Raw genomic sequence first — 12,647 nt, 5'->3', positions numbered from 1 at the left:
TGCAGAGTTCTTTCCAGAGTATTCTCGCCCCCTGAACAAATGTCAGATAGTGACCTCAAAGTATTCCACGTGACAGAGCAACGCGCAAAGTGGGATATTTAGAAAAGCTGCAACTAACGATTGTTTCTGTGATTGACAGTCCTGACGATTAATCAGTTAAAAAAAAAGAAAAATTGGTACATTCTACAGATTTTATATTGAACCACCCAAGGCTTTTTGTACAATATTAGAACTAAATTAAAAGATGTAAACAAACACATAATTGAATTCCTGAAGGATCTACTTATGCGTCTCTCTGGAGTCTGGAGGACCACATAAGAAGGTACAGCGGGCTGAATTAGGCCCTCGGGCCTCGAGTTTGACGTGCTGTGCTGTAACATGACAAAATGTGAAACTGTTCAGAGGACGTGAAGATTTTAAATGTTTGAGTATGTGAAGTTGCACGCAAAGGACGACGAGGAGCACAGCAGAAACGATTTTCCTGATTTCAGCACAGACTGCTGCTTGGCCTGGCTGTCTGATGACGGCTAAGATGCGACAATAAAAAAAACATCTTGATCAGTTTTCGCCCCAATATCTTTTCTGTCAGTTTTGCTGATCCTCGCCAACAGGTAAACAGTAATTTCTCCTCCTCGGATTGTTAATCACAGACTTGTTGACACAGCCTGTGGCAACAGACACGTAGACTCTGCTGGATCTGTGAAAAGGAGGGCAAATACCTGAGCCGGCTTTTTTTAGGGACCGAGAAACAGAAAACACCAAATATATACAACGTATCCACGTCCAACACACCGGCTCCCAGCGCCACTGTTACCTGCAGGCTACACACCATCTTGTACAGCACAATCCGACTAGTTCCAGCTTGAAAAAAATGCCTATTATTAAATACAACTACTTCAGATGAAGTATAATTAACAGCAACAACCGCCAGGTATCATGAGTAAGTGATACCTGGCGTGAGGTCTCTTACATCACGGCGGAGGAATGCTGGAACGCTCGGCTTTGCAAATTGTTTTAATTCAGGATCACTGGAGGGCATTGAGGATATTTGGGGTCATGCCACAGCATCTCAGTTGGGTTTAAGTCCGGACTTTGACTAGCCCGCTCCAAAGCCTTCGTTGTTTTCAAACTATTAAGAGATGGATTTGTTGGTGTGCTTTGGATCATAAACAAAGCCTGATGGAGCAAACTTGTAGCTACGAGGCGTCGGGGCAAGCACGCCTTCCAAAAGCGTTCCACTTTTGTCTCATTAGTCCACAGAATATTTTTCGCCCAAATCTTTGTCATCATCAAATGTTGGGGAATACGAACTCTTCATCAAAGTGGCGAAGAGGACTTTGGACATGCAGCAAGTCAGTGGAATTATTGGAAATATAGACAGCAGTCATGCTGAAAGCCAGTTAAAGTGTCTAAGTGCTGTAAAGAAATGGCTTTGATACTTTTTCTCCTCTTATTATGCAACAATTCAATTGTAAGGCCCTGAGTTGAGATATATGAAAAAGAAAATATAGACATAAAATAAGAAAAGTTGGATTCATGTAAATTGAAAACAAAGAGAAGGCAACCAAAAGCAGCAGTTGTTTGAAAAATGGGATGAATGGTAAAACGAGATCAGCCTCAGAAGAACATTTCTTTTTGCGCCAGAATAATAAAAAATAAATAAATAAAGTGCAAAGGAAGGATTGAAATGACTTAGACCTGCTGTACATGTGAGAAAGTATAAATAAAAATAGAGAAAAAAAAGGTTCTGTTCAGAAATGCCTGGTAATGGAGTTGGTAATTTTTTTTTCTCCTTGGCTTCTTTATCTGGGTGAGTAACAATGACAGCATGAGTGTTTTAATAAAAAACAGATCCTAGAAGCAAGGAAGTTTATGTAGAAATATAAAAGCATTAACCAGGCAGTTTGAATGCAGACGTCGCTGTAAACAAGCATATATCATGAAACCTGTCTATGTGGAGAGCTGCAGTGCAACCATGCAAGACTCAATTCACATGAACCAAAGACATCACTGTTAGCTTCATTTTATTTTCACTACCACAAATTAATTCCTTTAATCAAGGAGGTGAAATACGTTTATAGGGCGAGTAATTGTTTTAGACGTTTCTGTTTTTCTTGTATGCTAACTTCTGCATAATTCAATGACAACAACTGGACTGACTGTTAGTCTGCAGCCTTTTCTCTAGGATTGTGTGTGTTTCACAATTGTTTACCTCATTATGCTACTGTTTTCAACAAATACTACAATGGGATGATCAACTGCTCCCTAAAGACCAGGCCCCATAAGAAGGAGCGCTGTTTTTGGGTTAGGTTTACGACTAAGGTGTGAACTGAATTTGGGTTAAGTTTCGGGTTAGGCATGTACCCGAAACCTACATGCCTATGTAGGCATGAATGTGTGTGTGTGTGTGTGTGTGTATGTGTGTCTTTCAGTGCTCCAAGTTAGGGAGCATTGACTGAAACTGGAGTCAGCTGTACAGTATTGTCAGTCAAGAATATAACATCCCTCTCCTTTCTCATTGGCAACATTGCGGTTTTTCTTTGGTTTCTCTAATTTCATGTGAAATAAATGCTGTTTCAACTAATTCAAATCTGCTCCTCTCTTCCCCTCTAAGCTACAGCCTTTGAGCAGCGCATCACAAAATATTGGGGGCTCGTCCGGGAGACATTCACTGAATGACAGACACCATCACGTAGATTGGCTTTTCAGAACATTCAGATATAATAAAACAGTCATGTTCGGCTCATTCTGTCGTCAGTAAAAGATCAAAGGGAAATGTCAATGCTAGGAATTCATTTTATTTTGGTTGACCATGCTAGCTGTGTTTCCATAAACATAGCATTGCGTAATTTGACATTTTGGAGATAAACACGCAATTTTGACAAAACTCTAATTTTTCGTTAAAAAGTTTTGTGCTACGGTGAGGTGTTTTTACTGGCCATATCAAAACTGGTTTATTTCACAAAACTGCAATGGAAGCATTTTTTTTCACATCACACCAGGACCAACAACTGGATGTTGCCACTGGTGCAAACCACAAAGAAGAAGTCGCTAGAAAGTAGTTGGGGGATCATGACGCAGCATGTTTTTTTAATCACTTACTGTATCAACCCACTTAAATGTGTTTCTTATATGAAGGAAACGGCCACTGCAAACTTGTGTTTTTTGACATAAGCAGAGTATTGACAAAGTTTTGCACATATTTGTGATGGAAATACAGCTACTGCTGCATCTTTTCCTGATCTGGGTTAGTGTTTAGAAAGCGGTACGAGGCTGCGGTGGACCAACCTGTCAGAGGGGGAGAACGACATGCGCTCCTCACACACTTCCCCTTCAAGGCCCAGACTGCTCCAACTGCTGCTGTTCCCATTGCTGCTGAGGAGAAAAGGCAGTTTACATCAACATCAGAGCCAGATGATACAATAATGATCAGTTTCCTCATGTTCTTATCCCTCATGTAATGTACATAAACAATAGTCAGAGTAAAGAATTATTCTGGAGATTTGGAGTAGTCCTTTAACTGTTAGGTGAGGCGCAAAACAAAGGAGGGTTTTCCAGATGAGGTAGATTTTTCCCCTGTATCTCCCCACTGAATCATTTGTTGCTTAAGACTTAAACGTGTGAGATCATTGTGCTGTTGTCCCTACACAACCAAGGTACTCATGTAGGTTCCACCAAGACAACCAGCAGGCAACAGAAGCACAACACTCAGTCTCTGTATTCTGAGTAATTAGCCAGCAGGCAGGATCTCCTGAACTGCAATGGGTTTCATCTCAGAGATTCTGGAAGGTGTGGATAATTGATAGCTAAACACACCTTCAGTAATCAGCAATTACCTCAGCTTTCTCCTGTGGTTTTACTGAGTGACACGCGCCAAAACAAGCTCCATTTATCACCGTGCTTCTTGGCTAAATAGGCCCATCAAGGTGTTTTGCTTTCTTGTGTCATTTCATCGACAGAGCGGAAATGGTTCCGGAAGGCTCTAATGAATTACACATGATGGACTTTGTTCTGACAGAGACTGAGCCAGAAGTGAACAGAGAACTCACAGACACGCCTTTAGAAAATATTATGATACATTAACTTGGTCTAGATCACACACTGTGTTGTTTTGGTATCTGAGGGAAGAATGGCAGATGTTGTCAGTTTTGCTTCCATAGAGACGAAACACTTTTACGGGGGCCTCATTTCCAGGGGAGTCACCTACAAACAAGATTTCAACTACAACTATGACCTCAAGCAAAAGTACGGAATCAGACATGGGAGAATATTCAGACATCCTACAAATAAAGATAACCCATAGGAGACTGATCATCGTTATTGGCAACCTGGTTAAAAAAAAAATCATAAAAAGCCTTAAAATAGCAAAATTTCCCACTGATAAACTAAACATAAAGAGCACTGTAGGAGTAGTTAGACCTGTATGATTGCATCTTGCAACGGATTATTCCCTACGGATTAACTCACCCTAACCAACAGTACAGGTTTTCCGACAGTTGTGCAGAGATCTGGATGTGGGAAACAGCCAGAGGTCGTTTACCTGTCACTGAGATGGAGGAAGCTGCTGTTGTCATCTGGGTGATCGTCCTCAAAGCTCAGGTTGGACCAGCTGCCCAGACTGTCTTCTCCCACACTCAGCTGCTGGGACACTGTGGACTCAGTCGGCTCCCGGCCTGGAGAACTAGATGAAAAGATAAAGTGAGTATTTCCACGTTATTTAAAAATGCAAACACGCTAATTACACAATGCTGCTTTCATGCTACAGAAACCATTCAGTCCTAAGCAAAAACAGTCCAAGAGTCTGAAGGACATATACCTGATGTTGGCAGCCTGACAGATGTTAGACAGCGCTGATGTCATGATCTCTGCTGTTAGGCTCTCAGCGAAGCTGGTGCCATCATGGCCGATCCCACTGTCTGCATTAAGGCTGGCATTGCTTAGCTCACGCTTAGCCGTCTCCATTGCCAGAGACACAACTTCTTCTGCGAATGCTGCCCTGTGGTCCAGGTCGATGTGGATCTTAGGAATTTCCACACTAGGGAGGCGCTCTGATGCCAAGTGACTTTCTGATGCTCTTATCCTTCTCTGTAAGACAGGCTGGTAAGGGTGTCTGCTAAGTTTGGTACAGTGAGGACATTCCTGAGACAGGCAGTAACGGCAGGTCCTCTCTCCTACAGACTGGACAGCAGCCGACCCCTCAGACAGCCTCTGGGCGTGAGAGTGCCGATTGTAGCCACGAGTCTGTGAATGTTCCCAGGAGGAATGTCCGACTGACGCCAGGCTCATTTTGACAGTGTCATCAACTATCTTCCTGGCGTAATGCTCGATGACCTGCATCACCCTGCTGCTGTAGCCCCTGTCATACAGGCTTCCTGTACTGTGGTAATGTCTATTTTTATCCTCCTTGGACAACAGAGGGCAGGAGAAAGAATTCCTGATGATGTTGTCAGCCATATCTTCAACTTTGGACTTTTTATAAAGACAGGAGTCAGTGAGAGACTTCGGAAGGCGAACTGAAGAAAGATGCAGTTTGCGTGCGACATCACAGGTGATGTTGTAAGCTAAAGACTCGGCAAAGTTGACCAGGTCCACGTACTCCCTCTTGCACTGCTTGTCAGAAACCCGGCAGCAACACCGAGTGTCCTCACCAGACACTAACCCCATAGATTCTGATCTATCTTTGGATGCTAAGGTCTCATTGCCAGAAGCTTTCCATTCATCCGGCAGGGACTTGGAGGACAGGAGGCGGCTGCTGGAGGGCCTTTGCTTGTTCTTACGACTAGCATGAGCCAGGCCTAATTTAATAGAGCGGTACGCCAGGCGGCTTGCATACTGGTCTAGGACCAACTCCCTAGTGCCGCCTTCCTTTTTCAGCACCTTAATGAGGTAGCCCGCATATTCATCTGTCACACTTTCACAGCTGGGGTACTCGGAGGACATACCAGAGCTGGAGCTGGTATTTGAAGTGGAATGGGGAGACTGAGAAACTGAAGCTATCAGGTCACTGGACCACTGCTCTGCAAGCTTCGCTAACCTTGAGTTTCGGCTCTGGTCTGTACTGGGCTGAGACTGGTGTCGGTGGCGCGGACGCCAACCATCGGAGCTGGATCTGTCAAAGCTTCTTCTTCGGAGCTCCTGAGCTCTGTGGTAGGGACACTGTTGTCTGGAGCTAACCATTGTCTTCACATCATTTATGACCTGTCCTGCCACCTCACCCGCATACACCCACAACGTGTTCAGGGTCTGTTCTGAGAACTGAGCCACGCTGTCCCTCCTTTGCTCGCTGCTCTTGCTTAACTCGCCCTCTTCCTCTGACCCTCCTAATGTATCCATCTCAGTCGCCATAGAAACTATGTGGCATGCCAAACGCTCAGCGTAGTGGAGGGCTTCCTTGTTAGACATCCTACGAGACGACACCTGATGGAGGTCCCGTCGCCCACAGTCTGCCTCTACACCTCTCTTAGTTCCACTAACACCTTCTTCCTCAACTGGTTCTTCCTCTTCAACATCTTCATCACCAACTGCCTCCTCAGACAGAGACCGCATGAGGCTGAGCATAAACTCAGCCTTGTCTGATTCAGGGATGGCGTCTTCAGGGCCAGGACCTGGCTCAGGGTGATAATGAGGCGTTGGGGGAGGAGTCGCAGGGGAAAACTCATTGGCTAGCTTGCTTTTCAGCTTCTTGGAAAACTGTTTGATCTGTTTTTCTTTAGAGACTTCACTGGGCTGCTGAGGTGTGGAAGGAGGGGTACCAGGAGTCCCTGCAGACTTTTGGCCAGAGCTTGGAGGTGGATCATCCGCAACGCCAGATATCCGGCCCCGTCCAAGCAGAGCTGCACTAGGCACATCGAGAGTATCCATCATCACAGGATGCGTTTGATCCACGCCTCTCCCCCTGGGACCCGTCTCACACTGGACTTTCCCCTGGTTGGAGGAACCGGCTGGAAAGGAAACAGGAGGAGCAAACTCAGGAGTCCACCCCTGTCGGACACACCAGTCATATCTGAAGCGCTCCCTATCTGCTCTGTGCTTTGAAGGTGAATCTGCCGTTTCCTGCGCTGAGGAGGAGTTCCTTCGGCTTCCGATGGACTTTGTAAGGAAGTCAGTGCAGTCGCCAAAACCCTTCTTCATTTTAGAAGTGGTAATAAGCTCACAGGCCTCAGTTACAATCATATCCACCATGTTGCCAGAGAAGTTTTGGAATAATCTTTGTTGAGAGGAGCCTCCCACAGGTATGGGGTTCTGGGTTTCGTGATGGTAAGCGTGAGAGTGTTTAGAGGAGGTACTGTCAGTCGATGTTACAGTTAATCTTTTGGTGTTGACCTTTGGGCTATCTGACTTGTACTGGGAAGCTTCCTCTGGATCCTGGAAGCTGGAGAGGGCTTGGCCAGCATGGGGAACAGGAATACAGCTAGCCATGCCTGAGACGGTGAAGAGAGCGTTCTTCACTGTGCAGGAAGCCTCCTCTCCTGACAGCCCTGGAGCTGCTGAAGTGGAGCTGGAGCTTAAAACCTGTTTGTTAGCAAATATGCTGCTGGTATGAGTGCTAGTGTTCTCAGCATTGACGTAACAGACGTTATCCAAGGACACACTGATAGCCGCTTGGCTCGTAAAGGCAACGTCAGCCTGAGAGAGCTCTATGAAGGCTTCCTGTATGACGGACTCGGACAAATCCGAAGCATAGGAGGAGACCACCTCCTCTTCCTCTTCTTCTGCTTGCCCGTGGCCAAAAGCCCAATCACTGGGTGTGATAGGGGTTGAGGGGTGAGAGAACTGACACACTTCCATTATGCCTTCAAACACCAGCTCCTCGGCCAGGTCGGCAGCAAACTGCGTGACTGTGTTGTGGAAAATCTGTTTTTTTACAGTGAGGAACTCTTTAAGGGCCCCAGAAATGGCTTCACCAACAAGGAAACCAGCTAATCCGTTGATAGCTCGCTCCTTCAAGACATACGCACGTCGCATGCCAATTTCGTGAAAGGCCATCTGAAAAACTGAGGAGGTGAGTCTAGCAGCCAGGTGACACAGGGTGGTGGTACAGGAGGATACGCCTTTTTGGAGGTCTCGCAGGGCGCTCCCCAAGCTCATCTCCACCAGGTCAGAAGCAAATCTCTGAATGCCATCCTTTAGAGACTGGGACTTCTTCTGCAACTTGGCTACTGTGACCGTCTCTTGAATGTCTGACAATTTCATCAGATAGCCCGATGGGTTCTTGAACTCTTTGTGGCAGACACAGCTTAGATTCTTGTTGTCACTGATGTCAACAGCAGATTGGAAACCACACACCGATCCTAGAATTTCTTTGGACAGATTGTTGGCAAAGTCTGAGTAGGTCTTATACAAGGAGCAGAGGTCCTGAGGTTTACGTAGCTCTGACTTGTCCTCCCCTTTCTCTTCTGTCTTCCAGAAGTATTCCAGTGGTCCGTTCGTCTCCACCAAAGGACTAAAGGCAGAAGAGCTGACAGGACTAAAGAGAGGTCCTCCGTTTTCCTCAGATGGAGTCTGCGCCAACCAAGGGGAGTCGGACATGTCGGGGTGAACTGAGTAGGGAGAACCTGGTTTCAGAGGAGTAGGTTTTTTCACATTGGCTGGGAGAGTGGGCTGGTCAAAGCGCTGAGGGTTCATGCTCTTGGTTGAGCAACCCCTGGAAACATACTTCGAAGTGGGACCGCTGGAACCAGCCTCAGACTTTTTCTGTGCGGTTGAGGCACTGATGGAGTCCAGAGGGAGAGTTAGGGTGCAGCTCTCTGAGCTTAGCTCCTCCAGGTCATCAAACTGGTCAAAGCTGTCAAAGAATTCACTAACTTCAGAGTCTGAGTCTTCAACTCGATCTCTGGGTCCCCCTGGCACCTGGGGGATGTCCAACTTAGCCAACAGGCTCCTCTGGTAGCCCACTTCATCCAGGAAAATGATCGGGCTGGGGCTGGAGCAGTCGGACTCCTCTGATTCGCTAAGCTGAGCAGAAGGGGAGGCCGGACGAGCTCCGGGACTGCAGTAGGTCCACTGGGATTCAACCCCTGACGATGACCGCTGCACTGTGACTGAAACATCGGGACCATGTTTGGCTGAATGTTTCTTGGAAGATGAACTTATGATAATGCGGGAGCCTGACAATTCCTTCTTTCTTTTGTGGGCTGGGATGGTCTGTGAGGCCACGTCACGCTTCTTAAAATGGCAAAATGCAGCTGCAGCTGAGGAGGCGAACAGAAAATGGAAGGAAGGGGAAACTGGTTAGAACTACATTAAAATAACTAAATAGGACAATCAGATGGTAAAAGACTGTCCACAAAGGAAGCTAAATAAAATCGAGGAGGAAATTAAACATTTGAGACAAACTAGTTGATGTTTTAGTACCTACATGCAAAAATTTAGGAAATACGATAGATGGCTTCCCTAACCTTCACCCTAACTACTGATGCACCGAGAAGCGGGCTGGTGGGTGGAAGTGGGACATTATTAGCAACTCAAAAATGCATTCTTTTTCCAATCGGTGAACATTGCTAGGATGGGATGACAATAACAAACGCACACAGCATGAATGCTGATACAGTGTGAAGAAGACCATGTGAAGTGTAAACGTAAACCATTTTATACATCAGTGAGGTGTTTAAACGAGATATCAGAAGCTATTCAAAGGCAGAGTGTATGTGCTGCGACATGTCGACGTACATCTGCGGTTTATGCAGGTTGCAAGCAGAAAGGAAGCAGAACGTCAACCAATTTTAGGGCAGTTTAAAGGAAAGGTTAGGAACATGCTGGATTTGGAGAGGGCTTCCACCTCCTTCCTGAGCTACTCTTGGTCAAAAACAAATGAGAGCAAGTAGGAGGGTCTTAGCGCTGTCAATCATCCTTGCCTGTGCGACGTTACATATGCTAATAGCAGACAAACAACTGCCATTAGCAGTTTTTGTCCACCGCCATGCTAACTAATCTTAGCATTCCTAACATACTGTCAGAAAGACGCTGTAGGGGAAGAGAATGGAGTGGCGCATACTTGAGCTTAATTGTCAGCGCTAAGCCTTCCTTTTGGCTCTGACTGTTTCTGACAGAGATGTATTTCTGCAGTTAGTACTGGGTGGAGCTCCATTTTTTCACATATTATCTGTCTCATCTGTCTGTATATATTACATATTAATGTGACAGTTTCAACAACTACGTAACAAAACCATATTTTTTAAGTTACACACTGCAGCTTTAAACCCCAGATCCTGCTAAATCCCAGCACTCCTTACGTGAACCTACAGGGATTGTCTCTAGTGTCTTCCTCCTCCAGATGCTCCAGTGCAGTGACAAAATCGTCTTCGATCGACGAGACCGACTGGTTGGTGTCGTCTTCCTCCGGCTGGCTGGGCTCGTTGAGACCCCTCTGAAGATCCTGGAGCTCCAGCACATAGCGGACCCCCGCTATGTAGCATCCCAACAATCCCACCAAAGACGCTACGCTGGGGTACACGCCTGTGGAGGGGTTGTGCCTCAGGACACACACAGCCTTTAGCCAACACTGGGTGGGGAGACAAAAAGAGAAATGTTTTAATGTCCGGAAAAAAAAAAAAAAATTGTGTCAAACAAGAGGACTGACATGTCCCTGTTCTGCAAGTCTTGGATAAGATTTTTTTATTTTTTTATTTTTTAACCTCAGCAAGTTCAGCTGAACTCAAATGGGGATTTTCTTGTACGTTACAGGAGTGGGATAGAAGTGCTATTGTTATGTCTGTGCTCTGATTGCAAGTTGTCAGAACACAGAATACGTTTTTGCAAAGCCACACTTTAGAATTCAGATCTGTGGGAGGTCCCGCCGACTGAAATGGAAAGAAAACCCACAAAATGAGCTGCAGGGCCTCCGTGAACCCAAACAAGACACAAAGGACCGGGGAAGGACAAGGCTGCAGCGGTGGGCTGCGAAAACAACATCTGTCCGTCCGTCCATCCCACCTGCATTTCCTCTAAAGCGTGAGAAAGGCCCTGGCTGTTTCTGTTGGACTGACACGACCGACAACATTTTGGTCAACAACCAGAGGAATGCGGGGTTGCTGGTGGAGGAGAACATGGAGAACATTACTCTGTCTTGTGTTTTAAGTAAATCATCCACAGATGGACAAAAGAACAACAACAAAAAAACTACAGCCACTTATTTCAAGTCAAAAATGCAGTCAAAAGCTCAATATTAACAAAGGAGACGTATTTTAGTTAAATCGTAAATACATAACCGCCATTTTTAAAGGTTGGACAAACCATTTGGTATCTACATAGCTTATCATCAATAAGTGATTTTCTGAGAAAGATATCTCACATATGGACCAGTTTCCTCAGAATCTGGATCAGTGAGTGATGAGCAGGAGGAGAGATTCATCAGGACATAAAAGAGACGGAGAATTTTGCACAATAAAGACATAATGTTCAATTTACATGTACTTAACCTTAATATTAATTATTCAGCTTACAGAAAGCCACGTTTGTAACATTTAATCACCCTAACCCTTATTAATACACTCAGAAACAGTTTTTTTCTCCTAAAACCTTTTTCAGATGAGAAATACTGATAATGTCACAAAAATGTCATTAATTTAATCAGAAGATCAGATTTCTCCAAGAATAAAAATCTGACCTGATTGAGAAAAATTTATATCATTTCTGGATTCAGCGGTGGAAAACAGTCCTAATTCAGTTGAGAAAAGTCGGACAACTTTCCAAAATATTTTTTGCAACATGGTGTAATAAAACCCTGATGGGATCCAAAAAGCAAACGCCGGCCCGCCTACAAACCTCGGTCTCTGTTCGGTTGAAATGAACTCCAGCGCGGTTTGAACGCATATGTGAATGCAATCGTTCCGAAGCGAACTACAGCGCAGGGCATTCTGGGTAAAAGCAACAAAACAAATGCGAGAAACTATCGCTATCCAGAGAAATGACTTGTAGTCTTTTACCAAAAACAAAAGAGGAATCCTAAAAACAATAAAATCTGACGCTACTCCATTTTTGTTTACATTTTTTATGGCAAAAGGAAGTTGCACTCATGTCTTCCTTAGAGGTTTTCATGTTGTTTCCTTCAGTGTTTCTTGCTGCAGCGCCACCACAGGCAAGGTGGAGAACAGGTTTTTCAAAAGGTTTGGATCGTTTGGTGTGGAAGAGAACCAAAGCAGCTGAAAATGAAACAAATGTTGCAATTTTAGTCCCCAGTCAAACCGAATACACTGGACCATGAAGTGTGAAAAACCTTTAAAGTTCTCAATCATTGCTGAAACGGAGGAAAGTGTGTCATGCATCCAGCACATGCTGCACCTCATTATGATCCGGTATGCAATGAGTTCTGTTTATTTCACAAAGGTTAGGGATTCTAGGAGACATAAGGCACTGTTTTCACAACCTGACGTTGCTGCCTAAAGTCTTAATAAAATGCTTGTGGTATTCAGTGGCCTAAGTACTGCAGACTAACACTACAAAAGCTCCCCCTACAGTCTGCTCTTTGCAACACCGTCTATCGCCGACAGTGGGAATGGACCACCTGGTCGGTCCTGTATGCATGAACCCACCGCTGCTGCCAAACTGCAGCAAATTAAACCAAATTATTCCTTGGGTTTTAACTGTTTTTAATGAGATGAGAAAGTGCCAGATTGTGGAATGCATCACAAATACATCGTCACTGCAAT

General features: G+C 45.1%; 1 protein-coding gene across 3 annotated transcripts in view; it reads right to left on the bottom strand.

Annotated features, from left to right (window-relative positions):
* akap11 (A kinase (PRKA) anchor protein 11) overlaps positions 1-12,647 on the bottom strand; it is a 29,891-nt gene that overhangs the window by 2,535 nt on the left and 14,709 nt on the right. For 2 of the 3 annotated variants that reach the window (XM_015048575.1, XM_015048576.1), the window contains exons 6-9: positions 10,243-10,501; positions 4,817-9,191; positions 4,541-4,681; positions 3,289-3,375 (exon numbers count right to left, since the gene is read on the bottom strand). In XM_015048575.1, the coding sequence (XP_014904061.1) occupies positions 3,289-3,375; positions 4,541-4,681; positions 4,817-9,191; positions 10,243-10,501 (4,862 nt within the window). The remainder of the gene's footprint in view (positions 1-3,288; positions 3,376-4,540; positions 4,682-4,816; positions 9,192-10,242; positions 10,502-12,647) is intronic. The other variant, XM_015048577.1, reaches the window with a different exon arrangement.

The sequence above is a fragment of the Poecilia latipinna genome, unplaced genomic scaffold (assembly GCF_001443285.1).
Source record: "Poecilia latipinna isolate Pla-1442-1.1 unplaced genomic scaffold, P_latipinna-1.0 Scaffold892, whole genome shotgun sequence".
Taxonomy (NCBI): domain Eukaryota; kingdom Metazoa; phylum Chordata; class Actinopteri; order Cyprinodontiformes; family Poeciliidae; genus Poecilia; species Poecilia latipinna.
The sequence above is the reverse complement of the archived record's forward strand: the minus strand, read 5'-3'. Positions and strand labels throughout refer to the sequence as shown.